Source organism: Nomascus leucogenys, chromosome 17, assembly GCF_006542625.1.
Source record: "Nomascus leucogenys isolate Asia chromosome 17, Asia_NLE_v1, whole genome shotgun sequence".
NCBI lineage: Eukaryota > Metazoa > Chordata > Mammalia > Primates > Hylobatidae > Nomascus > Nomascus leucogenys.
The window spans coordinates 83,930,248-83,956,971 of record NC_044397.1 but is presented as its reverse complement, the minus strand read 5'-3'; the positions used below and the strand labels follow the sequence as shown (position 1 = coordinate 83,956,971).

Genomic DNA, 26,724 nt, shown 5'->3' with positions numbered 1-26,724 from the left:
GAATCGCTTGAACCCAGGAGGTGGAGGTTGTAGTGAGCCGAGATTGCGCCATTGCACTCCAGCCTGGGCAACAAGAAGGAAACTCCATCTCAAAAAAAAACAAAACAAAACAAAAAAAACACAAAAACAAGGCCCCCAAACACCATGACACATGATTCTTCCATCAGGGACCTCTTCCATCTCCCTGCCATCTCAGAATAATGGAGGCCAAGACACAGGTGTAAACAATGCTTTATGGGGGTAGGGTGGGTGCTGGACAGGCCTCCAGGTAATAAATAACAGGTACTAGCAACAGCAGGGCCAGGTGGGGAGTTGGGGACAAATGACCCTGGTCTCAGGCTTTGGGAGCTCTTGGGGTATGGTTAGGGGTTCAGGGGGACAGACATTAGCCAAGACAGAGGAAGCAGCAGCAGGTACGGGATCCCCCTTCCCCCGTGGCTCAGTCTTGCCCCAAAGCCAGGCCCCACCAGGCCAGGGAAGGGGGACAGGTGGCAACGCAGCTTCTCTGGGGCCAGGGCAGGTTAGGACACGGCCTCTCGGAGCCTGGGCCTGGGCCCCAGCCGGAAGGGCAGGGCTGGTCCTGGAGAACAGGTGAGCTGAAAGAGAAGGGTGTGGTGACCTGCAGGGTCCCTGGGGTCTGTCCAGCTGGTCTCTATCTCATTTCCAGGTATTTCCCTCCCCTCCTATCTGCATCGGTCTGTCCATACCTTTCTTCTCCCGGTTTCTACATTGTCTGATTTTCTGCCTCTCCCCTGCAGGTAATTTGGGGCTTGTGCTGAGGGTACCTGCATCTCCCTCTTTGTTTGCCTCAGAGAGCTGTCTGAGTCTGTAAAGCCACATTTCAACATCTAAATATCATGAATCTGGATGGACGCAGTGGCTCACGCCTGTAATCCCAGCACCGTGGGAAGCCAAGGCGGGAGGAATGCTTGAGCCCAGGAGTTTGAGACCAGCTTAGGCAACACCACGAAACCCCGTCTCTACAAAAACATACAAACATTAGCCAGGCGTAGTGGCATTCACCAGTAGTCCCAAATACCTGAGGGGCTGAGGTGGGAAGATCGCTTGAGCCTGAGAGGTGGAGGTTGCAGTGAGCCAAGATTGTGCCACTGCACTCCAGCCTAGGCAACAGAGTGAGACTGTCTCAAAAAAATAAAAAGGCCAGGCGCGGTGGCTCATGCCTGTAATCCCAGCACTTCAGGAGGTCGAGGCAGGCAGATCGCCTGAGGTCGGGAGTTCCAGACCGGCCTGACCAACATGGAGAAGCCTCATCTCCACTAAAAATACAAAATTAGCCAGGTGTGGTGGCACATGCCTGTAATCCCAGCTACTCAGTAGGCTGAGGCAGGAGAATCGCTTGAACCCAGGAGGCGGAGGTTATGGTGAGCCGACGTCGCACTATTGCACTCCAACCTGGGCAACAAGAGCAAAACTCCATCTCAAAATAAATAAATAAATCGGCCAGGCACGGTGGCTCATGCCTGTAATCCCAGCACTTTGGGAGGCCGAGAGAGGCAGATCACAAGGTCAGGAGTTCAAGACCACCCTGGCCAATGGTGAAACCCCATCTCTACTAAAAATACAAAAATTAGCCAGGTGTGGTGGCAGGTGCCTGTAGTCCCAGCTACTTGGGAGACTGAGGCAGGAGAATCACTTGAACCCAGGAGGCGGAGGTTGCAGTAAGCCGAGATAACACCACTGCACTCCAGCCCGGGCAACAGAGGGACACTCCATCTCAAAAAAATTAAATAAATAAATAAATAAAATGAACCTGCCTTTGTATCTTTCTGTGTCCTTCTATGTTCCTGGATCACCCTGGCTCTAAGTCTCATTTCACTGTTCCCCAAGCTGGGGAGACAATGTTAGGTTGGTGGTTCTCACTTTGATTGTATATATAGCATTACCTGGGAGCTTCCAGAAATCCTGAAACTGGCTGGCTCACGTCTTTTTTTTTTTTGGAGATGGAGTCTCGCTCTGTTGCCCAGGCTGGAGTGCAGTGGCGCAATCTCGGCTCACTGCAAGCTCCGCCTCCTGGGTTCACGCCATTCTCCTGCCTCAGCCTCCCGAGTAGCTGGGACTACAGGCACCTGCCACCACGCCCAGCTAATTTTTTTTTATTTTTATTTTTTATTTTTAGTAGAGAAGGGGTTTCACTGTGTTAGCCAGGATGGTCTTGATCTCCTGACCTTGTGATCTGCCCACCTCAGCCTCCCAAAGTGCTGGGATTACAGGCGTGAGCCACCGCACCCAGCCTGGCTCACGTCTTTAATCCCAGCACTTTGGGAGGCCAAGGCGGGAGAAATCGTTTGAGGTCAGGAGTTTGAGACCAGCCTGGGCAACACAGTGAGACCTCATCTCTATTTATCTTTTAATTAAGAAAAGAAAAAGTCCTGAAACCACTTCAGAATCTCTGGGGTGAGGCCTGGGCATCAGTATTTTTTAAAATTCTCCAGGTCATTCTAATGCGTGTCACTGCCTTGGTGGGGAAATCAGTTTGGTGGGCCTTGACCAATTTTTAAATTCAAATAGAATAGCATAAGGCCAGGCGTGGTGGCTCACGCTTGTAATCCCAGCACTTTGGGAGGCCGAGGCGGGCGGATCACGAGGTCAGGAGATCAAGACCATCCTGGCTAACACCGTGAAACCCCGTCTCTACTAAAAATACAAAAAAATTAGCCGGGCGTGGTGGCGGGCGCCTGTAGTCCCAGCTACTCGGAGAGGCTGAGGCAGGAGAATGGCGTGAACCCGGGAGGCAGAGCTTGCAGTGAGCCGAGATCGCGCCACTGCACTCCAGCCTGGGCAACAGAGCGAGACTCCGTCTCAAAACAAACAAACAAACAAAAAAACAAATAGAATAGCATAGAACAGCAAATACCACAGTGCATCATATATAATAAGAATATTCTATTGGTTGGGCGGGCGCAGTGGCTCACACCTATAATCCTAGCACTTTGGGAGGCAAAGGCAAGAGAGGATCACTTGGGCCCAGGAGTTCAAGACCAGCCTGGGCAACATAGACACCGTCTATACAAAATTAAAACATTATTTAAAAAAAATTTTTTTGTAAATAGGCCAGGCGCAGTGGCTCATGCCTATAATCCCAGCACTTTGGGAGGCTGATGCAGGTGGATCACCAGAGGTCAGGAGTTTGAGACCAGCCTGGCCAACATGTTTAAACCCTGTCTCTACTAAAAATACAAAGAAATTAGCTGGGCGTGGTGGTGGGCGCCTGTAATCCCAGCTACTAGGGAGGCTGAGGCAAGAGAATCACTTGAACTTGGGAGGCGAAGGTTTCAGTGAGCCAAGATCACGCCATTGCACTCCAGCTTGGGCAACATGAGCGAAACTCCATCTCAAAAAATAATAATAATAATTTAAAAAGATATATTATATTGGTTGGCTGGGCTCAATGGCTCATGCCTGTAATCCTAGCACTTTGGGAGGCTGAGGTGGAGGACTGCTTGAGGCCAGGAGTTTTTTTGTTTTGCTTTGGGTTTTTTTTTGTTTGTTTTTTGTTTTTGTCAGACAGAGTCTAGCTCTGTCACCCAGGCTGGAGTGCAGTGGTGTGATCTCAGCTCACTACAACCTCCACTTCGAGGGATCAAGCTATTCCTCTGCCTCAACTCCCTGAGTAGCTGGGATTACAGGCGCACACCACCACGCCCGGCTAATTTTTGTATTTTTAGTAGAGATGGGTTTTACCATGTTGGTCACCCTGGTCTCGAACTCCTGACCTCGTGATCTGCCCGCCTCAGCCTCCCAAAATCCTGGGATTACAGGCATGAGCCACCACGCCCGGCAAGGCCAGGAGTTTAAGGCCAACCTGGCTAACATAGTGAGACCATATCTCCAAAAAAAAAAAAGAAAAGAGAAAAGGAAAAGAGGCCAGGCATGGTGGCTCCCACCTGTAATTCCGGCACTTTGGGAGGCTGAGGTGGGTGGATCACTTGAGCTCAGGAGTTCGAGACCAGCCTGAGCAACATGGTGAAACCCCATCTCTTCGAAAAATAAAAATATAAAAATTAGCTGGGCGTGGTGGTGCACACCAGTAGTCCCAGTTACTTGGGGGGCTGAGGTGGGAGAAACACTTGAGCCCAGGAGGTCACAACTGCAGCGAGATGAGATGGTGCCACTGCACTCTAGCCTGGGTGACAAAGTGAGACCCTTCTCAAAAAAAAAAAGGAAAAGGAAAAGAATATTATATTGGCTGAAAGAGACAGAAAACAAATTGGTGGTTGCTAGGGGTTGGGGGAAATGGAGAGTGACTGCTTAATAAGTATGGGTACAAAGGTATAAGGTACAAAGCAGTATAAGTATGGTACCTTTTAGGGTAATGAAAACATTCCGAGGCCGGGCACAGTGGCTCATGCCTATAATCCCAGCACTTTGGGATACCGAGGCGGGTGAATCACCTGAGGTCAGGAGTTCGAGCCAGCCTGGACAACATGATCAAACGCCATTTCTACTAAAAATACAAAAATTAGCCGGGTGTGGTGGTGCATGCCTGTAATTCCAGCTACTCTAGAGGTTGAGGCAGGAGAATCGCTTGAACCATGGAAGTGGAGCTTGCAATGAGCCAAGATCACGCCACTGCACTCCAGCCTGGGTAACAGAGCGAGACTCTGTCTCAAAAAAAAAAAAGAAAAAGAAAAAAAGAAAAAAAACATTCTGGAACAACACAGAAGTGGTGATTGCACAATCCTCTGAATGTACTGAATGCCATTGAATTGTACACTTTGAAAAGTCACGTAAATGTATGTTATGTGACTTTCATTTTAGTGCCAAGAAACGAAAGAATACTGGTGGTAGGAAAATGCGTGTTTGAGTTTTATATGTGGGTGGGATCTGCTACAGTCAGTCCTTGATCAACACATAAAATATATTTCCTCCTGTAGATCGCAGTCAACAAAGTGTGAAAAAGCCTTGCCTTGTTACATTTGACCTACTGAAGGCAAACTCTAGGACAGAGTCTCTGCTAAGCCCTGAGGTGAAGAAGACACACCCATTCATTTGAGCTCAGCCCAAAGATGGATAAGAAAACTTTAAAAACAGCCCTCATCGATCAAGTCTTGGCCATCAGGCCCCATTCTGAGCACTTTCCTGAATTAATTTATTTCTTCTTCTCAACACCTTCATAGAAGCAGGTGCTATTATTAGCCTCATTTTACAGATGAGCAAACTTAGGCTCAGGCACAGCAGGTGCAAAGTCCTGGAAGGACAAGAGAGCACTGTCCGAAGACATCATCCTTGATTCCTCTCTCTCTTTCAGATTACACATCCATTCCATCAGGAAATCATGTTGGCTCTGCCTTCCAAGTAGATCCAAGGTCTAACCACCTGTTCCCCACCTGTCCCGCCCTGGAGCTGCCAAGGGCTGGGAGGGGATTGAGCATGAAGTATAGAAGGCAAAATTGGCAAGACATACATATCCCCCAGAGAAGGAGGGATGGGACCAAATCCTGCAGGGTTTTGAAAGCCTGTCAAGAAGTTTGGGGCCGGGTGCGGTGGCTCATGCCTATAATCCCAGCACTTTGGATGCTGAGGTGGGTGGATCACTTGAGGCCAGGAGTTTGTGAGCAGCTGGCCAACATGGTGAAACGCTGTCTCTACTAAAAATACAAAAAATGTGCCAGGCGTTGGTGGACCGTGCCCATAGTCCCAGCTACTCAGGAGGCTGGGGCACCAGAATTGCTTGGACCTGGTAGCGGAGGTTGCGGTGAGCCGAAATCGTGCCACTGCACTCCAGCCTGAGTGACAGAGTGAGACTCTATCTCAAAAAAAAAAAGAAGTTTGTACCAAGCCTGGAGGAACAAGTAGTGCTGCCTGGAGGAAGGAAGGAGGTTGCCAGGGAAAAGACGGTAGGAATGTTCCAAGCAGAGGCCCAGCATGAGCAAGGGCCCGGAGGAATGGGAAGAACTTCAGTGTAGCTGGAGTGGCCTGAGAGGTAGGGAGACCGACAAGTGGCTGAGGCTGGTGAGGCTGGGCTGGCAGGGGCCAGTCCCTGTAGAGGGTCAGACATCAGGCTGAGGAGTTCAGCTGTGTCCTGGGGCCCTGAGAGGCATGGATGGTTTTGAACAAGGGAGCGACAGAAGCAGATGTGTGTGTTAGAAAGACCCAGTGGCTGCATCAAAAGGAGACAGGATTGGCCGGGCGCAGTGGCTCAGGCGTGTAATCCCAGCACTTTGGGAGGCCAAGGCTGGTGAATCACCTGAGGTCAGAAGTTCGAGACCAGCCTCACGAACATGGCAAAACCCTGTCTGTATTAAAAATACAGAAATTGGCCGGGTGCAGTGTCTCACGCCTGTAATCCCAGCACTTTGGGAGGCCGAGGTGGGTGGATCACAAGGTCAGGAGATCGAGACCATCCTGGCTAACATGGTGAAATCCCGTCTCTATTAAAAATACAAAAAATTAGCCGGCGTGGTGGCACGCGCCTGTAGTCCCAGCTACTCAGGAGGCTGAGGCAGAAGAATCACTTGAACTCAGGAGGCAGAGGTTGCAGTGAGCCAAGACTGCACCACTGCATTCCAGCCTGGGAACAGAGCGAGACTCCATCTCCAAAAAAAAAAAAAAAATACAAAAATTAGCTGGTCGTGGTGGTACATGCCTATAATCCCAGCTACTTGGGAGGCGGAGGCAGGAGAATCACTTGAACCCGGGAGGCGGAGGTCGCAGTGAGCCAAGATGGCACCACTGCACTGGCGTGACAGACTGAGATTCTCTCTAAAAATAAAAAAGGCTCACGCCTGTTATCCCAGCACTTTGGGAGGCCAAGGTGGCAGGATCACGAGGTCAGGAGATCAAGACCATCCTGGCTAACACCGTGAAACCCCGTCTCTACTAAAAAAAAAATATAAAAAATTAGCCAGGCATGGTGGCGGGTGCCTGTAGTCCCAGCTACTAGGGAGGCTGAGGCAGGAGACTGGTGTGAACCCAGGAGGCGGAGCTTGCAGTGAGCCGAGATCGCGCCACTGCACTCCAGCCTGGGCAACAGAGCGAGACTCTGTCTCAAAATGAAAAAACAGGACCAAAAAAAAAAAAAAAAAGAGAGAGAGGCCAAGACTGGAAGACAGAGAGTCTGGGGAGGACATGGACCCTATTCCCTTCTCGGCCACTCCTCTGCCCGCCCCCTTGTCTTGTCCTCCACCATCTCCCCTGGACTTTCCAGCAGCTTCCTCTCTGGTGTCCTGGTGACCCCCTCTATCCCTCACAGCCTCTTCCGTTTATGCAGCCAGAGGAACTCTGTGAACCCCTGAATCTGATCCTGTCCCTCCTCTGTTCAGAAGCCTCCCGTGGCTCCCACACAGGGTATAAGCCAGAGGCCTCCCCAGGGCCCACAGGCCTTAACTGATCTGCTTCCTCCAACCCCTGACCCCATCTCATGCTGTACCCGCAAAACACACACAAGTCCTCCATGAGGCCCACACTGGCTGCTTCGGTCACCCTCACCGACGCCAGGCATGCCCCTCGCTAGGAGCGTTGCACTTGCTGTGCTCTCCAGCAGTGCTCTTGCCCCAGATCCCCACAGGCCTCCCTATCTCCCTTCCTTTCTCAAATGCCATCTTCTCAGTGAGGCTTCCCTCATCATCTTGTTTAAAAGTACACTCTTGGCCAGGTGTGGTGGCTGACGCCTGTAATCCCAGCACTTTGGGAGGCTGAGGTGGGCAGATCACGAGGTCAAGAGATCGAGACCAACCTGGCCAACATGGTGAAACCGTCTCTACTAAAAATACAAAAATTAGCTGGGCATGGTGGCACACACCTATAGTCCCAGCTACTCGGGAGACTGAGGCAGGAGAATTGCTTGAACCCAGGAGGCAGAGGTTGCAGTGAGCCGAGATCATGCCACTGCACTCTAGCATGGTGACAGTGAGACTCTGTCTCAAAAAAAAAGGCTGGGTGCGGTGGCTCACACCTGTAATCCCAGCACTTTGGGAGGCCAAGGCGGGCAGATCACCTGAGGTCGGGAGTTCCAGACCAGCCTGACCAACATGGAGAAACCCCGTCTCTACTAAAAATACAAAATTAGCCGGGCATGGTAGCACATGCCTGTAATCCCAGCTACTCAGGAGACTGAGGCAGGAGAATTGCTTGAACCCGGGAGGCAGAGGTTGTGGTGAGCCGAAATCACGCCATTGCACTCCAGCCTGGGCAACAAGAGTGAAACTCCATCTCAAAAGAAAAAAAAAAGTACACTCTTGGCCGGGCGCAGTGGCTCACGCCTGTAATCCCAACATTTTAGTAGACCGAGGGTGGGTGGATCACTTGAGGTCAGGAGTTTGAGACCAGCCTGGCCAACATGATGAAGCCCTGTCTCGGCCGGGTGTGGTGGCTCACACTGTAATCCCAGCACTTTGAGAGGCCGAGGCGGGCAGATCACAAGGTCAGGAGATCGAGACCAGCCTGGCCAATATGGTGAAACCCCATCTCTACTAAATATATAAAAATTAGCCAGGCATGGTGGCGGGCGCCTGTAGTCCCAGCTACTCAGGAGGCTGAGGCAGGAGAATTGCTTGAACCCAGGAGGCAGAAGTTGCAGTTAACCAAGATCATGCCGCTGCACTCTAGCCTGGGCAACAGAGCGAGACTCCATCTCAAAAATAAAAAAGAAACCCTGTCTCTATTAGAAATACAAAAAATTAGCCAGGCATGGTGGTAGTCGCCTGTAATCTCAGCTACTTGGGAGGCTGAGGCAGGAGAATCACTTGAACCCAGGAGGCGGAGGTTTCAGTGAGCCGAGATCACGCCACAGCACTCCGTCCTGGGTGACAGAGCAATACCCCGTCTCAAAGAAAAAATAAAAGTACACTCCTCCACCCTATCCACCCATCTGTGCCTATTTTATTTTTCCCCATAGTTCTTACCTCCCTCACTACTACATACTTTACTTATGTCTTTTTTTTTTTTTTTTTTTTTGAGACGGAGTCTCGCTCTGTCGCCCAGGCTGGAGTGCAGTGGCGCATGGTCACAGCTCACTGCAGCCTTGAACACCTGGGCTCAAGCCATCCTCCCACCTCAGCCTCCCAAGTAGCTGGGACTCCAGGTGCATACCACCACGCCTTGCTGATTTTAAAAAGCTTTTTGTGGAGATAAGGTCGCTTTGTTGCCCAGCCTGGTCTCAAAGTGATCTTCCCATCTCACCCTGCCAAAGTGCTGGGATTACAGGTGTGAGCCGCTGCGCCCAGCCGACTTACATCTCTTGTTTATCACCTGTCTCCCCCAAAGAGAATGTCAGCACCATGAGGATGGGAGTCTGTTGTACTCCCTGCCATATCCCCAGTGCCTTGAGCAGGGCCTGGCACACAGCAGGCACTCAATAAATCGCCGGGGAACTATGAATGGGAGGGTCAAGGTCTAGGGCAGGAAGCTGGCCTGGGGCTGCAGGGGACAGGTGGATTCCCTGTGGCCCGGCAGATGTCTCCTTTTTTTTTCTCTTTTTTGAGACAAGAGTCTTGCTCTGTCGCCCAGGCTGGAATGCAGTGGCTAAATCTTGGCTCACTGCACCCTCTGCCTCCCGGGTTCAAGTGATTCTCCTGCCTCAGCCTCCCAAGTAGCTGGGACTATAGGTATGTACCACCATGCCTGGCTAATTTTTTTATTTTTAGTAGAGAAGGGGTTTCACCATGTAGGCCAGGCTGGTCTAGAACTCCTGACCTTATGTATACCCCCCATCACATGCAACCCCTCTGCCTGTGTCCCCTCATCCCACCCTGACCCCTCTGCCTCTGCCTGCCCTATCCTACCCCGATCCCTCTGCCTGTGCCCTGACCCTGGCCCTGACCCCCCTGAGCCCCTCCCCTGCTGGCTCTGACCCCTCTCCCCCAGTGCTTCCCCATCTGGTCCTGACCTTTCTTTTTTTTTTTTGAGACAAAGTCTTGCTCTTGTCACCCAGGCTGGAGTGCAATGAATGGTGTGATCTCGGCTCACTGCAACCTCCGCCTCCCAAGTACAAGCGATTCTCCTGCCTCAACTTCCCGAGTAGCTGGGATTACAGGCACCTGCCACCACGCCCGGCTAATTTTTGTATTTTTAGTAGAGAGGGGCCTTCACCATGTTGGCCAGGCTGGTCTCGAACTCTTGACCTCAGGTGATCCGCCCGCCTCAGCCTTCCAAAGTGCAGGGATTACAGGCATAAGCCACCTCACCCAGCCTGGCCCTGACCTTTCTGAGCTGTCACTGTCTGGAAGTGGGTCTGTCTCTCCACCCCCACCCAGTGAACTGCCTCCGTCCGCCTCGGACTCCCAAAGTGCTGAGATTACAGGCGTGAGCCACTGCGCCCAGCCAGATGCCTCCTTTAGCTTGTATGTTTTTGCATCTTTCTCTCACTCTGTTTCTCTTGTCATCAATATTCACTGTCTATCTCCACACCATCTCCCCCATTCCCAAGAGACCGCCCTGCCTCCTTGAGCCCTCAGTGTCCCACCTGGCTCCACAGGGCTCAGCAGCCACACGGCTGAGGGGCCACGGCCTGGGCGCTCCGAGGCTGCCGAAGCTGGCGGAGGGACGCATCCCCGTACTGAATGCCGGAGCCCATCCTCTCCGGGTCTAGCTCGCCTGTAGGGAAAGGGAGAGGTCACACTGGTTGCCTGGAGACCCCTGGGCCTGCCCTTCGCTCCCACTCGGGCCGGTCGGGGCCTCACCTGAGTCAATCTTGTTGAGGATAGTGCGGGCACACTTGAGGAATGCCTCCTCCACGTTCTCGCCTGTGAGAGCGCTGGTCTCCAGGAACATCAGCTCTGTAGGCACACACTCTGAGGTCAGGGCCCCAGTTAGTCCCCATCCTCCACTGAGCTCTCACCTGCAGACTCTCATCCTGTTCCTCCAACGTTCCATCCCCCGCTTACCCTCACCTCAGGCCTCTGCGCATGCCATTTCCCTGCCACTAACGTCCGCTTCCCGATATGCCCACCCGGCTCTTCCTTCAGAGCTCAGCTCACACAGCTCCTCCTCCAAGAAGTCCTCCCTGACTTCCTAGGCCGGGTCAGGTGCCTACTTAGGGCTCCCATAGCTTCTTGTGGCCCCCTATCCTGGCCCTGACCCCTCTGCTTGTGCCTCCTCATCCTGGCCCCAACCCTCTGCCTGGGTCCCCATTCCATCCCTGACCCTTCTGCCTAGGCCTGCCCCATTCCACCCCTGAGCCCTCTGCCCATGCTCCCCCATCCCATGCAACCACTTTGCCTGTGCCTCCCAAACTTGGCCTTGACCCCTCTACCTGGGCCCCCCATCCCACCCCAACCCCTCTGCCCATGCCCCCCATCCCATGTAACTCCTCTGCCTGTGTCCCCTCATCCCACCTGACCCCTCTGCCTCTGCCTGCCCTATCCCAGCCCTGACACCTCTGCCTGTGTTCTCCATCCCACCCCAATCCCTCTGCCTGCTCCCCCAATCCTGGCCCTGACCCTCTGGGGCTCTCCCCTGCTGGCTCTCACCCGTCTCCCGGCGCTTCGCCATCAAGCCCTGACCTTTCTGAGCTATCACTGTCTGGAAGTGGGTCTGTCCTTCCACCCTTACCCACTGAACTGTGAGCTCCATGAAGGTTGGGCCTAGGGCTGTCTCCGACACTGTGTCCCTAGCACCATCTAGGACAGGAACAGGCCAACCAGAGTCTACCCATCAGCAGCATGACAAGGCCCCACAGTCAGAAAATCAGAGCTGAATTCACACCCACACCTCTCTGATGGCAAAACCTCCTTTAAACCTGGAGGTTGCAAAACAGGGGAACACAGGCAGATCTCAAGCCACCAGATGTGCGTGGTTTGGCCAACACAATGTTTTCAAATGAGTTTATACTTGCAAACCTTTTTTCTTTGTTTTTTTCTTTGAGACAAAGTCTCTCTCTGTCCCCTAGGCTGGAGTGCAGTGGTGTGATCACAGATCACTGCAGCCTCGAACTTCTGGGCTTAAGTGATCCTCCTGCCTCAACCTCCTGGGTAGCCCGGACCACAGGCACATACCAACACACCCAGCCTTTTTTTTTTTTTTTTTTTTTTTTGTACAGGCAGGGTCTCACTCTGTTACACAGGCTGGTCTCAAACTCCTGACCTCAAGTGATCCTCCTACCTTGGCCTCCCAAAATGCTGGGATTACAGGTGTCAGCCATTGTGGTTGGCCCTTGCAAACCTTTTGGTGTGTGTTGTCAGTATGCTGCACTCCCCTTAATACCAGTGCCTGTTACTCAAGGATCTACCCCATCCCATCTCCTGTATTCAAAAATGTGCCTTTCGCTGGGCGCAGTGGCTCACGCCTGTAATCCCAGTACTTTGGGAGGCCGAGGCGGTCGGATCACAAGTTCAGGAGTTCAAGATCAGCCTGGCCAATATGGTGAAACCCCGTCTCTACTAAAAATACAAAAATTAGCCGGGTGTGGTGGCGCGCACCTGTAGTCCCAGCTACTCGGGAGGCTGAGGCAGAAGAATCACTTGAACCCGGGAGGCAGAAGTTGCAGTGAGCCAAGATTGCGCCATTGTACTCCAGCCTAGGCAACAGAACAAGACTCGGTCTCAAAAAAAAAAAAAAAAAGTGCCTTTCACCTAGGGCCATCTGGGGTTGCAATCTCTACATTAAACCAATACCCGGGAAGGTGCGGTAGGAGGAAAAAATAAATTAAATAATTAATTAAAAAAACCAATACCCTGTGCTGCCTCCCAACAATAGGTGAAACCTTAGCAGCCAACATTAATCTAGCATCCCCTCTGTGGTGGGTGCTAAGGACTTTCCGCAGACAATCTCCCTTAATCATCACAGCACACTGTGGGGCAGAAACACTGTGATCCCACTTTCCAGATGAAGAAACTGAGAACCAGTGTAATCACACAGCTCACTGGTGGCAACACTTAGTTTTTGTTGTTGTTGTTTTTGGAGACAGGGTCTTGCTCTGTCTCCCAGACTGGAGTACAATGGTGTGATCACAGCTCACTGCAGTCTTAAACTCTCAGGCTCAGGTGATCCTCCTGCCTCAGCCTCCACTGTAGCTGGGACTACAGGCGTGAGCCACCACATCCAGCTAATTTTTTAAATTTTTTGTAGAGATAGGATCTCACTATGTTGTCCAGGCTGGTCTCAAACTCCTGGGCTCAAGCAATCCTCCCACCTTGGCCTCCCAAACTGCTGGGATTACAGGTATGAGCCACTATACCCAGCCAACACTCAAATTTGAACCCAGACCTCTGAACCTCCACGTTCCCCTGCTGGGTACAGCCACTCAGAGCCAGTAAACCCATGGTCCCTGTGGACTGTCCACCCCCACCACCACCTGGTCCACGACACAGCCCTCACCATTCTCCTGGGCAAAGCGGGAGGCCTCCAGGAATGTGACCTCTCGCTCAGGGTCCAGGTCCTTCTTGTTGCCACAGAGGATGACCACGATGTTGGGGCTGGCCAGGGTGCGGGCATCCGTCAGCCAGGCAGCCAGTGAGTTGTACGTCTCCCGGCTGTGGAGAAGGGAGAGGAGAGGGAGGCAGTGCGGGAGAGGAACCACCCATGCCCTACCCCACCCACCCCGGGCACCCACCTGGTGATGTCGTACACCAGCAGGGCTCCAGCCGCCCCTCGGTAATAACTCCGCGTCACTGACCTGTGGGGCCAGGGGGACCCAGTCACCCCCAAGGCTGGGGTCTGCCCCAAGAATGCCCCCCTCTACAGAGAGAGACTGATGGTTCGGAGGCCCCCCTTCACTGCTGGCCCATCCCCCAAAACCTGGCCTTGGTCAGGTCACCATGCAATTCCTCTCTCTTCTTGCATCCTTGCAGTCCCTCTCTCTTCGCCTCTCTCAGCTTCTATCTCACTTAGCTGGCCGGCTGTCTCTATTTATGAATCTCCCTGTTTTTGTCTCTCCCTGTGTCCCTATCTTTCCATTGGTCTGTTTTTCTCTCTGTGTCTCTTTCATGTGTGTCTTATTTTTACTTTTATTTTTTTGACGGTCTTGCTCTGTAGCCCAGGCTAGAGTGCAGTGGTACGATTTTGGCTCACTGCGTCCTCGACCTCCTGGGCTCAGTCTCCCAAGGGAGAGATCCTCCCACCTCAGCCTCTGGAGTATCTGGGACTACAAGTGTGCACCACCACACCTGGCTAATTTCTTAATATTTTTTGTAAAGATGGGGCTTTGCTAGGTTGCCGAGGCTGGTCTCCAACTCCTGGGCTCAAGTGATTCTCCTGCCTTAACCTATGTGTCTTTTTTCTTTTTTCTTTTTCTTTTTTTTTTTTTTTTTGAGTAGGAGTCTCACTCTGTCTCCCAGGCTGGGGTGCAGTGGCATGATCTCGGCTCACTGCAACCACTGCAACCTCCACCTCCCGGGTTCAAGTGATTCTCCCACCTCAGCCTCTCGAGTAGACAGGACTACAGATGCACGCCACCACATCCGGCTAATTTTTGTATTTTTAGTAGAGATGGGGTTTTGCCATGTTGGCCAGTCTGATGTCGAACCCCTGACCTCAAGTGATCCTCCCACCTTGGCCTCCCAAAGTGTTGGGATTACAGGCGTAAGCCACTGTGCCCGGCCCTATGTGTCTTTTATTGATTGATTGATTGATTGATTGAGATGGAGTTTTGCTCTGTTGCCCAGGGTGAAGTGCAGTGGCGTGATCTCGGCTCATTGCAACCTCTGCCCCCTGGATTCAAGTGATTCTTCTGCCTCAGCCTCCCAAGTAGCTGGGATTACAGGCATACACCGCCACGCCCGGCTAATTTTTGTATTTTTAGTAGAGATGGGGTTTTGCCATGTTGGCCAGTGTGGTATTGAACTCCTGACCTCAAGTGATCCACCCGCCTAGGCCTCCCAAAGTGCTGGGATTACAGGTGTGAGCCACCGTGCCTGGCCCTATTTAATTCCCTATTTCTCACTGACTTTTTTGTTTGTTTCATCTCTGTGGCTCTCTCATGCTTACTTTTGCCTTCCCATGCATTTGTGCATTCATTCATTCAACATTTTCTGAGCAAATCTCCCCTTTGCCTGGTCCTGCCCAAGCACTATGCAACATCTGTTTATCCTTCTCCTGCTGTGTCAGGTGGAGGCTCCTTCCCAGTGTAGCAACTCTGCATTCTCTGTCTCACCAGTCTGGGTCCTTCTGGAACTCATGCAATCATTCCACATTTACTAAGCACTCACCGTAAACCTAGCCCATGCTACACACCTGTCTATCCTTCAGCCCCTCTCTCTGCCTCTGGGCTCTGTGCACCTCAGGCAGTTAATCCATACACAAGTATTAACTCAGCAGCTACTAAGTGCTGCCATAGATCACACTTTTCAATGGACTGAATTCCCTCTATTTCTCTCCCTGCTCTCTGTCTCTGTTTCTCAGACTCTCCTAAGGTTGTTTTTTTTTTTTTTTTTGAAACACAGCCTCACTCTGTCGCCCAGGCTGGAGTGCAGTGGTGCGATCTCGGCTCACTGCAAGCTCCGCCTCCCGGGTTCATGCCATTCTCCTGTCTCAGCCTCCCGAGTAGCTGGGACTACCGGCGTCTGCCACCACGCCCAGCTAATTTTTTGTATTTTTAGTAGAGACAGGGTTTCACCGTGTTAGCCAGGATGGTCTCACTCTCCTGACCTTGTGATCCACCCGCCTCAGCCTCCCAAAGTGCTGGGATTACAGGCATGAGCCACCACACCCGGACTCTCCTAAGGTTTCTATGTGCCTATCAACTTTTCTGCAGGCATTTCTTGAAGACCTACCGTGTGTTGAGCCCTACGCATTTCTCTCTCTATCTCCCACAACACGTCCATTTCTCCATCTCTCTTTTGGAAAGATGGGATTTCACCATGTTGCCCAGGCTGGTCTCAAACTCCTGGACTGAAGCGGTTCTCCTGCCTTGGCCTGTGTGTCTTCAGTTCCCTATTTCTCACTGTCTCTCTTTCTTTTCCATCTCTGTGGCTCTCATGCTCACCCTTGCCTTCCCATAAATTCGTGCATTCATTCATTCATTCAACGTCCAACTACACCTGTCCAACTCGCCCTGTCTCCCTTTCTGCCTCTGACCTCTGTTTCTCTGTGTCTCCTCACCTCCCCTTATTTATTTATTTATTTATTTAGAGACAGAGTCTCGCTCTGTCACCCCGGCTGGGGTGCAGTGGTGCAATCTTGACTCACTACAACCTCTGCCTCCCAGGTTCAAGCAATTCTCCTGCCTCAGCCTCCCGAGTAGCTGGCATCCACCACCACAGCCTGGCTAAATTTTTTTTGGTATTTTTTTGTATTTTTAGTAGAGACACGGTTTCACCATGTTGGCAGGCTGGTCTTGAACTCCTGACCTCAAGTGATCCACCTGCCTCAGCCTCCTACAGTGCTGGAATTATAGGCGTGAGCCACCGTGCCAGGCCTCCTTACCTCCCTTATCATTCTCTTCAACTCTCTTAGTCTCTGTCTCTCTTGCTCTTTTCCTTTCTGAGTGTGCGTCTCTCAAGTTTCCCCTTCTCTTTCTGTTTCAGTGTCTCTCAGTCTCCATCCCTTGCCCCACCCCCAAGCCACTTTTCTCTATCTCTTTTTCTTTCTTTGAGATGGGGTCTCACTATGTTGCCCAGGCTGGTCTCAAACTCCTGGGCTCAGGCAATCTTCCCACCTTGGCCTCCCAAAGCACGGGGATTACTGGCATAAGCCACTGAGCCTGGCCCCTACCTCTTTTTCTTCTGCCATCTCTTTCTCTCTCCAGTACTCCCTCTCTCCTTGGATATATATACCTGCTAACTATGGTGTCTCGTCTCTCTCTCTCTGCCTTGTCTGCCCTCTTTCAGTGTCTCCAAGTGACTCTACACACACATCTCTCTTTCCTTCTCACTCTCTCTCCCCATCACCCTTGGGAGCCCAGCCCACCTACCGAAACCGCTCCTGGCCAGCCGTGTCCCAAATCTGTAGCTTCACAGTCTTCCCACCCACGTTGACCACCCGGGATCCAAACTCCACGCCGATTGTGTGGTTGGAGTCCTGTTTGACTGGGAGTGGGAGGAACAGAAGGGGCAGTGCAGGGAGAGAGGAGACAGCTCAGAGGATCCCCCATCCTCCAAGGCCCTCTCAGTCTCTACAAACCCATTCTCATTGCTGGAGTGACTGAGGTCAAGGAGAACCTAGTAAAGGACATACGACAAAGCAAGGACCAAAAAGCCAGCACTGGACTTGTACCTATGGCCAGCCCTGCCCTCCCCACCGGCTGCCCACCAGCCCACACCATGCACATAACCACAGCTCAGGGTTCCCAGGACCACTGCGGGAAACTCACACTTATTCTCAATGAACTGATGAAGGAGACATGATTTGCCAGTTCCTGCACTGCCAATCACCAGGAATTTGAAGAGGAAGTCTGACCAGATGGAGCCAAAATCAGGGATACCCACAGGGAGAGAAAGATACAGGGAAAAAAGATGGATTCCAATCCAATCTCTCTCTCTCTAACCATCACAGTTAGAGGGAGAGAAACAGACATAGGCAGAAACAAACCAATAGGTAACTGTAACAGATAACTCTTATGTAGTACTTGCCATGTGCCAGGCACATTCTATATATATCTTTTCAACTTTTATTTTAGGTTCAGGGGGTACATGTGCAGGGTTTTTTTTGTCGTTGTTTTTGTTTTTTTGAGACAGTTTCACTCTTCGTTGCCCAGGCTGGAGTGCAATGGCGCGATCTCGGCTCACCGCAACCTCCACCTCCCAGGTTCAAGCAATTCTGCCTCAGCCTCCCAAGTAGCTGGGATTACAGGCATGTGCCACTACGGTCAGCTAATTTTGTATTCTTAGTAGAGACGGGGTTTCTCCATGTTGGTCAGGCTGGTCTCAAACTCCCGACCTCAGGTGATCCGCCCGCCTCGGCCTCCCAAAGTGCTGGGATTACAGGCATGAGCCACCGTGCCCAGCCCACATGTGCAGGTTTGTTACATGGGTCAATTGTGTGTTGTTGTGGGCCAGGAACAGTTCTAAAGGTCTTTACTCACATCAACAGCTCACATCATCCTCAGGAAAACTCTATGAGGGAGGTAGACTAAAAATTATTCCCATTTTCCAGATGAGGAAACAGGCCAGAAAGGTTAACTGACTTGCCCAAAGTGACACAGCTGGGCAGAAGTGAGATTCAAACCTAGGCCAAGGGCTCCAGAGTCCCAGATCTTAGCTATTTCGTTGCTAAAGTCTCTTGAAAGCTATTTAAACAAGGACTACGATCTAGCCCTTGTTCCTCTTCACCTCCTACCACCCTCTGACTCATTCACTCCACTATAGCTCCTGACCTTCAGTCTATTCCCTGAAAACGACAAGCTGGTTCTCACCTCAGGGTCTTTAGACTCTTCTCCCTTCTATATTTGTTGAATGAATGCAGCTCCCTCTGAGTCCTAAACCTGCACTTCCCCCGCCTCCAATCACCACTTCCTATGGTGCATCCCTACTGATTTTCCACTTCTCGACCTCTCCTTCCCTCCCTCTGCCCAGACCCCAGCTCCATTCTCATGCATAAGTCCCACCCTTTGCCACTAAGTCCTGCCCCTAACTCAAGGACAGCCCATCCCCAAACCCATTCCAGAGCTCTCTCCAGCCAGATCAGCCCCAGGGTCCCGAGCTTCCATTCAGTGTTCCCTCTAGCCCATAAGCCCGACTCCTGCCATTCATGCAGTCAGCCCCGCCCCTTGACTCAGGCTCCGCCCAGATTCATTAACGCCCACCTCTTCCCTCAGGGCCTCCCTGAACCCCTCAGGACCAGCTCTCTCAAATCCCGCCCCAGATCTATTTAACCCACGCACCAGACCCTCAGGCTCCACCTAAATCGATTAAGCTCAGCCTCAGACCCACTAAACCCCTCCCAGCATCCACTTAGGCCCTGCCTCCATCACACCAGACTCCGCCCCCTGATCTACAAAGCCCCGCCCATTCCCACAGGCCGCATCCTCCCTGGACCCAGACCCAGGACCCCAGCTTCGCCCACCACCCTCACCGTAGGTCTCGGCCATGACTCGGTCGCGGCCGCTGAGGGCCGCAATATGGCGCCGCGGCCGCGCCTGCTCCTCGGCTGGCAGCCGCTCCACTCCGGCTACAGCCCCGGCTCCTTCCTACTCCCCGGGCCCGGCACCGCCACTTCCGCCTCCGCCCCCCTCCGGCGCGACCCGCTCCGGCAGCTGGATACCAGGCCACGCTTCCCGAAGGGCGGGATTGGCGGACTCGCGGGCAGGGGGCGGGACAAAAGGCGCGGATTGGTGGCATGGGAAGGGCCAAGCCCAAAGGGGCGGGTCCGAGACCAGCGATTGGCTGAGCAAGTGGGAAGGGACGTGCGGAGCTGCTTCGATGAGCCGAGGAACGGATTTAGTCTGGAGTCCGGGGGGCAGGGTCGAGTCTCCGGATTGGATCGGAGCGGACTTGGGGGAGGGGATACAAATGCAAAGAAGGGGGCATGGGCAGGATTGACAGAAAGAGGCTGGAAGAGGAGCTGATCTTGAGCTGGCGGGAGCGATTACTGTTCTCAAAGGCGAAAAGGAGAAAAACTGGGAAGATAGGCGCAGGTTACTTCCCACCTCCCTTTGCAGATAATCTTCCAAGAAAACCTTTGCTGTGCGATTTATATCCTCCGCGTAGTCCGATTGGCTCCCTCCCACTGGTCTAGAGAGAACACTACAATCCCCTAGTTGGGCTGCTTAGGTTTTCCTTTGCTTGTGTCCAAAACCTAAGCTTTAGGAGCGCTCCTACTGCACAGGGCTTTCATCAGTGAAACTCTGCCTAGCAACCACTGACGTTACCACATGCAGCGGGTTAATTGGTTAGATTCAGCAACCTAGAGAAACATTTCATTTGTACAGTCCCCACCCTACCCTACCCCACCCCAAAGACCACGGAGACAAGCCGTTTGCACTGGGCTGATTGTATTTGCATAAAGCCAAGGAGGGGAAACGGCAGGGCCAGCGGTAGGCTGAGCTCACTGGCAGTAGAAATCCCATTTCTGAAAAAGAGAAAGGGGAAACAGTGGAGAGAAAACCAGCGGTCACACCACAAAGGATCCAGTGGTTTTAGCAAAGGCTGCAGCTGCAGGGCCCAGGTCTGGCCACACAAGTGCTATGCAAATTAGCCTAGAGCCCTCTAATCTTTGCACCTCCCAACTGGACCCATTTTACTGATAAGAAAATTGAGGCAGGGAAAGAATTTCTCCCAGCGCACCTAGGCTGCCAGGGAGCCAAGTGTGGGAGCATTTTTGCCCATCCCCACAACCTAAGGGTCCTCCCCCCAGATTTCTTGCCAGCCCCCATGACACTCACGTCTGTCTTCACATTGACTTTGCCAGGTTTCAGGGTCTGGTCCTCTCGGACAATGCTACTGGGGAAATAGCCCAGGCGAGCGGCCAGATCTCCATAGTAATCTCCCTGAACCTGGGGAAGAGGAGTTAAAAGTCAGGGTCTGGGAGGATGGCAAACTTGTGCCTGCCGAAGGCCTTTGCGTTCTCCCTTCTCCCTGATCTCCACATAACTGGCTCCATCCTTGTCATACGAATCTCAGCTTGAATGTCACCTGTTCAGAGGCCCTTCCTGACCACCCAAATAAGTCTCTGTTAATTCTCACAGCAGCGCATATTTGCTTTTATTATTATTATTATTTTGGAGACAGGGTCTCACTGTGTCACCCAGGTTGGAGTGCAGTAGCATGATCACGGCTCACTGCAGCCTCAACTTCTGGGATCAAGCAATCCTCCCACCTCAGCCTCCTGAGTAGCCAGGACCACAGACACATGCCATGATGCCCAGTTAATTTTTAAAATTTTTTTGTAGAGATGGGGGGGTCTTGCTATGTTGCCCAGGCTAGTCTCGAACTCCTGGGCTCAAGCTATCCTCCCAACTTGGCCTTACTTGGGATTACAGGTGTGAGCTACCGTGCCCGGCTGCTGCTATTTTTTGTGCCTTGCTTTTTGTTCATTTCCCTCCATTAGAATAAAAAGGATCGTTTGTTGTTGTATCTTGGTGTCTAGAACAGAACATGGGACCATAGCAGGTGCCCTAAAATTGGTAAATAAAGTGAAAATAGGCCGGGGCGCGGTGGCTCACACCTGTAATCCCAGCACTCTGGGAGGCCAAGGCGGACAGATCATGAGGTCAGGAGTTCAAGACCAGCCTGGCCAATATGGTGAAACCCTGTCTCTACTAAAAATACAAAAATTAGCCAGGTGTGGTGGTGCATGCCTGTAATCCCAGCTACTTGGGAGGCTGAGGCAGGAGAATCGCTTAAACCCAAGAGGTGGAGGTTATAGTGAGCTGAGATCGCGACGTTGCACTCCAGCCTGGGTGACAGAGCAAGACTCTGTCTCGGAAAAAATTAAAAAATAATAAGCAAATAAAATAAAGTAAGTAACAATATCCTCCCACAATGTCTATGTCAGTTCACCCCCTTCAAATCTTCCCTTCATGGGGATAATTAGTCCACCCCAGCCCTGTACCCTTCCCTCTTTCACTCTCCCAAGACTCACGCTGCCTCCCCAGAAGAGCCGCCCACGGCCCTTCAGCTTGGAGAAGACATACACCACTTGGCCCCGGTGAATGGTCAGGAATCGGCAGTCGGGGGCCACGTAGTCCTGAAGGGCTACAGCCATGGAGATAGGGTCTAGGGAGGGAATAGAAAGGAATGCAGCACCCTCTACACAGGCTAACGCCCAAGCCCCCAATTCTCCCCTCCCCACTCTTACGGCTGCACTCCTGGTCCGCACACAGCTTCCGGTCAGCCAGCTTGGGCATGGGGCCACCCCTGACACCAGGTCCGGAGAAGGCAGACAGCAAGATGATGACACCGAGGAACACCAGGGACCAGGCCATCGTGGACTGTGAGCAAGAGAGTCAGCAAGGGGGTACTGGGGTCTCCAATTTCCTCCCCTCCCTCTCTCCCATAGCACAAGGAAACTTGTGTTCTTGGTCTTGTCCCCGCCCTAAACCAGTCCCAAACTTCGCCCACACCACCTAGAAGTTGCTACACAACCAGAACCATTTCAAGGATAGGGTAAAGGCTGTAAGCCCAAGGAAATTCCCAGATAAGGTCCAAAGCAGCTCACAACTTTCCCAGTGACAGCCCCCTCCTCAAAAATCACAGAGGCCTAGACAAGGTGGTTGAGATATTCAATTCCATCTTCTCTTGAGTCGGCTTAGATACCTGGGCTCCTCCGCTGTCCCCTCTGGCGACAGAAGCGGAGAAGCCAGTAAAGAAAACCACCTTGGAATTTCCTGTGCTGTGGGGCAGGAGAACAAGGCAGCCCTTTGATTACGAGAAACAGCCCAGCCCTCCAGTACTGACTGAATATTGGATGCTGAACCTTAGGCTAGGCAATGTCCCACCATGATCACTATTCCTCTGCACCAGACGCTTCCCACTGGATGACCTGGGCTAAGCTATTTCTCCTTACAAAGCCTCAGCTTCCTTATATGTAAAATGGGGACAATAAAAAAAGCCAATAGTTATAGAGCATTCACCAAGTACATATTTATGTTATGAACTCAAATGGATACTCTGTATCATGTCAGGAGGAGTGATTATAACCCCTCCCTTTTTTTTCTTTTTTGAGACAGGATCTCACCCTGTTGCCCAGGTGGAGTGCAATGGTGCCATTCCGGCTCACTGCAGCCTCAACCTCCTAGACTCAGGCAATCCTCCCACCTCAGCCTCCTGAGTAACTGGGACTACAGGCACAAGCCACCTATGCCCGATTAATCCATTTTTTTTTTAATAATTATTTTGAGGTAGAGTCTTGCTCTGTTGCCCAGGTTGGAGTGCAGTGGCATGATCCTGGTTCACTGTAGCCCCTATTTCCTGGGCTCAAGCATTCCTCCCACCTCAGCCTACCAAGTAGCTGGGACCACTGACATGTACCATTATGCCCAGTTAATTTTTTGTATTTTTTGGTGGAGCCGGGGTTTCGTCATGTTGCCCAGCCTTGTCTCAAACTCCTGGGCTCAAGTAATCTGCCCACCGTGGCCTTCCAAAGTGCTGGGATTACAGGCACGAGCCACCAAGCCCAGCCTAATTTAATTTTTTGAGACAGGATCTTGCTGTTGCTCAGGCTGAAGTACAGTGATGTGATCATAGCTCACTGCATCCTCAAACTCCTGGGCTCAAGAAATCCTCCCCCCTCAGCCTCCTGAGTAGAATAGTAGGTGAGTCACCATTCTTGGATGATTTATTTTTATTTTTCTAGAGCCAATGTCTTACTACGCTGCCTGGGCTGGTCTTGAACTCATGTCCCCAAGCGATCCTCCCGCCTCGGCCTCCCAAAGCACTGGGATTACAGGCATGAGCCACCAATGCCTGGCCTATAACCCCTTGTTACATGGAAATGGAAGTGTGGAGTTAAGGAACTTGTCTAAGGCTTACAGAGCCAGGAAGTGGAGAAGTGGCGAGGCTAAGACTTGTATCCAGGCCCACAGCCATTGCTATGCTATCTTTTTTTTTTTTCTTTTTTTTCTTTGAGATGGAGTCTCATATTGCAGTGGTACAATCTCAGCTCACTGCAACCTCCACCTCCCGGGTTCAAGCAATTCTCCTGCCTCAGCCTCCCGAGTAGCTGGGATTACAGGCATGCGCCACCATGCCCAGCTATTTTTGTATTTTTAGTAGAGACAGGGTTTGTCCACGATGGCCAGGCTGGTCTCGAACTCCCAACCTCAGGTGATTCGTCCACCTCGCCCTCCCAAAGTGCTGGGATTACAGGCATGAGTCACCGTGACTGGCCTAAAAGATTTTTTTTTTTTAATAGACAGGGTCTCATTCTATCGCCCAGACTAGAGTACAGTGCCACAATCACAGCTCACTCAGCCTTGAACGACTGGGCTCAAGCTATCCTCCCACCACAGCCTCCTAAGTAACTGTGACTATAAGTGTGAGCCACTGCACCTGGCTTTGAAATGCAATTTCTTTTCTTTTCTTTTTTTTTTTTTGAGACGTTGTTTCGCTCTTGTTGCCCAGGCTGGAGTGCAATGGCACGATCTTAGCTCACTGCGACCTCCCCTTCCCAGGTTCAAGTGATTCTCCTGCCTCAGCCTCCCAAGTAGCTGGGATTACAGGCATGTGCCACCATGCCCAGCTAATTTTGTATTTTTAGTAGAGATGGGGTTTCACCATGTTGGTCAGGCTGGTGTCGAACTCCTGACCTCAAGTGACCCACCTGCCTTGGCCTCCAAAAGTGTGGGGATTACAGGTGTGAGCCACCGCACCAGGCCCCACTTTAAAACACTCTTTAAAAAATTATTTCTTCATTCAGGCCAGACATGGTGGCTCACTCTTGTAATCCCAGCACTTTGGGAGGCTGAGGTAGGCAGATCACTTGAGGTCAGGGGTTTTGAGACCAGCCTGGCCAACATGGTGAAAATCCAAAAATTAGACAGGCATGGTGGCGCACACCTGTAGTCCCAGCTACGTGGGAGGCCGAACCAGAATCGCTTGAAACTGGGAGATGGAGGCTGCAGTGAGCCAAGATCACGCCACTGCACTCCAGCCTGAATGAAAGAGTGAGACCCTGTCTCAAAAAAAAAAAAAAAAAAAAATCCGCTGGATGCAGTGGCTCATGCCTGTAATCCCAGCACTTTGGGAGGCTGAGGCGGTCGGATCACAAGGTCAGGAGTTAAAGACCAGTCTGGCCAATATGGTGAAACCCTGTGTCTACTAAAAAATACAAAAATGAGCCAGGCATGGTGGCGCGCGCCTGTAGTCCCAGCTACTCAGGAGGCTGAGGCAGGAGAATCGCTTGAACCTGGGAGGTGGAGGTTGCAATGAGCCAAGATCGTGCCACAGCACTCCAGCCTGGGTGACAGAGTGAGACTCTGTCTCAAAAAGAAAAATCATTTCTTCATTCATTAAAGATTTCATGAGTACATAAAATATGCTAGGCCTTGACCCAGACCCTGGAGATTCATCAAGGAATGAAAATTAAAGGGGAGATAATCGATGAACAAAGTTCAGATATATGATAGTGTGTGAAGTATTAAGGATACTCAGAAACAACACTCAGGAATCAGCTGTGGGGACCATGCCCCCTGCCCCATATTACTGATGAAGCCACAAAGAAATAGAAGTGACTTCAATTCCCAAAGCACAATGCATGTATCTCCTCCTGCATAATTAGCCTAAGACCAACACTGCCCCAGTGCAGTGGCTCATGCCTGTAATCCCAGCACTTTGGGAGGCTGAGACAGGAGGATTGCTAGAGCCTAAGAATTTGAGACCAGCCTAAGTAACACAGGGAGACCCTTGTACCTATAAAAACAACAAAAAGAGAAAAACTAGCTGGGCATAGTGGTACAAACCTGTAGTCCCAGCCACTCAGGAGGTTGAGGTGGGAGGACCACTTGAACCCAGGAGGTAGAGGCTGCAGTGAGCCATGATCATGCCACTGCACTCCAGAGCAAGAACCTATTTAGAAAAAAAAAAGACCAAAATTATCACCTTTTCTGTGGGTCAAATGTCTCAGGCTCAAGGTCTGCTATAAGGCTGCAATCAGCCTGTCAGCCAGGGATGCAGTTTCATCTGAAGGCTGAACTGTGGAAGGACTGCTTCCAAACTCATTCAGGCAGCTGTTGGGGAGATTCAGTTGCTTGTGGGAACCGGACTGAGGGCCTCTGACCTCAGTTTTCTTGACACATGGACCTCTACAGATAGCTTGAGAGGTGAAGCTGGCTGAGCTTCTGAACCGGGTGGGGACTTGGAGAACTTTTCTGTCTAGCTAAAGGACTGTAAATGCACCAATTAGCGCTTTGTGTCTACCTAAAGGTTTGTAAACACACCAATCAGTGCTCTGTGTCTAGCTAATCAGGTAGGGGACTCAGAACGTTTCTGTCTAGATGAAGGATTGTAAATGCACCAATCAGTGCTCTGTGTCTAGCTAAAGGATTCTAAGCACACCAATCAGCACTCTGTGTCTAGGTAAAGGTTTGTAAACGCACCAATCAGCTCTCTGTAAAAACGGACCAATCAGCACTCTGTAAAACAGACCAATCGGCACTCTGTAAAATGGACCAATCAGCTCTCTGTAAAATGGACCAATCAGCAGGATGTGGGTGGGGCCAAATAAGGAAATAAAGGCAGGCCATGGAAGCCAGCAGCTGCAACCCACTTGGGGCTTCTTCCATGCTGTGGAAGCCCTGTTCTTTTGCTCTTCATAATAAATTTTGCTGTCGCATACTCTTTAGGTCCGTATTACCTTTATGAGCTGTAACACTCACCCCGAAGCTCTGCGGCTTCACTCCTGAACTCAGCAGACTACGAACCCACCAGAAAAAAGAAACTCCAGATGACATCTGAACATCTGAAGGAACAAACTCCAGACACACCATCTTTAAGAACTGTGACACTCACTGCGAGGTCCACGGCTTCATTCTTGAAGTCAGCGAGGCCAAGAACCCACCGGAAGGAACCAATTCCAGACACAAGCTCACAGCATGGCAGCTGGATTTCCCAACAGCAAGACAGAGGCCAGTCTTTATACCCACCCTTTGTACTCTCTCTCCATATTGCAGCCACAGGAGCAGGGCCACTGAGAAGCACAGTTTTTTTTTTAATTTTTTAAAATTTTGAGACAGAATCTCACTCTGTCGCCCAGGCTGGAGTGCAGTGGCGTGATCTCAGCTTACTGCAACCTCCCCCTCCTGGGTTCAAGCAATTCTTCTGCTTCAGCCTCCAAGTAGCTGAGACTACAGGCATGTGCCACCATGCCTGGCTAATTTTTGTATATTTAGTAGCGAAGGGTTTCACCATATTGGCCATGCTGGTGTTGATTTCCTGACCTCAAGTGATCTATCCC

At 51.5% G+C, this 26,724-nt stretch overlaps 2 protein-coding genes across 3 annotated transcripts; both read right to left on the bottom strand.

Moving 5' to 3' along the window:
• Positions 1–213: 213 nt before the first annotated feature.
• Positions 214–19,086, bottom strand: RAB4B (RAB4B, member RAS oncogene family). Of its 2 annotated transcripts, XM_030796636.1 has the most exons (8): positions 18,907–19,085; positions 17,207–17,287; positions 16,808–16,922; positions 13,511–13,573; positions 13,276–13,430; positions 10,641–10,736; positions 10,424–10,554; positions 214–596 (listed from the first exon to the last, which is right to left on the bottom strand). In XM_030796636.1, exons 1-7 carry the CDS (start codon positions 18,920–18,922, stop codon positions 10,439–10,441), a joined length of 642 nt encoding a protein of 213 aa, XP_030652496.1. In that variant the 5' UTR covers positions 18,923–19,085; the 3' UTR covers positions 214–596; positions 10,424–10,438. The 2 variants fall into 2 exon arrangements, with proteins under 2 accessions (XP_030652496.1, XP_030652497.1); XM_030796637.1 differs by lacking the exon at positions 13,511–13,573 and having other exon boundaries at positions 18,907–19,086.
• A 719-nt stretch (positions 19,087–19,805) lies between these two features.
• On the bottom strand, positions 19,806–22,496 carry MIA (MIA SH3 domain containing). Its single transcript, XM_030796638.1, has 4 exons — positions 21,631–22,496; positions 21,415–21,548; positions 20,216–20,326; positions 19,806–19,902 (listed from the first exon to the last, which is right to left on the bottom strand). The coding sequence occupies exons 1-4, from the start codon at positions 21,755–21,757 to the stop codon at positions 19,879–19,881; spliced, it is 396 nt and encodes a 131-aa protein (XP_030652498.1). The 5' UTR covers positions 21,758–22,496; the 3' UTR covers positions 19,806–19,878.
• Positions 22,497–26,724: the final 4,228 nt, after the last annotated feature.

Excerpts from the sequence above, each read along its gene's own strand:
- RAB4B (XM_030796636.1), bottom strand. Across the intron at positions 13,431-13,510 it reads CTGGTGTACGACATCACCAG|CCGGGAGACGTACAACTCAC; the intron begins GTGGGTGCCCGG and ends CCTTCTCCACAG. Across the intron at positions 10,737-13,275 it reads CCGCTTTGCCCAGGAGAATG|AGCTGATGTTCCTGGAGACC; the intron begins GTGAGGGCTGTG and ends GTGTGCCTACAG.
- MIA (XM_030796638.1), bottom strand. The coding sequence starts at position 21,757 with ATGGCCTGGTCCCTGGTGTTCCTCGGTGTCATCATCTTGCTGTCTGCC. Across the intron at positions 21,549-21,630 it reads TGCGGACCAGGAGTGCAGCC|ACCCTATCTCCATGGCTGTA; the intron begins GTAAGAGTGGGG and ends TTCCCTCCCTAG. Across the intron at positions 19,903-20,215 it reads AAGTCAATGTGAAGACAGAC|AAATGGGATTTCTACTGCCA; the intron begins GTGAGTGTCATG and ends TCTCTTTTTCAG.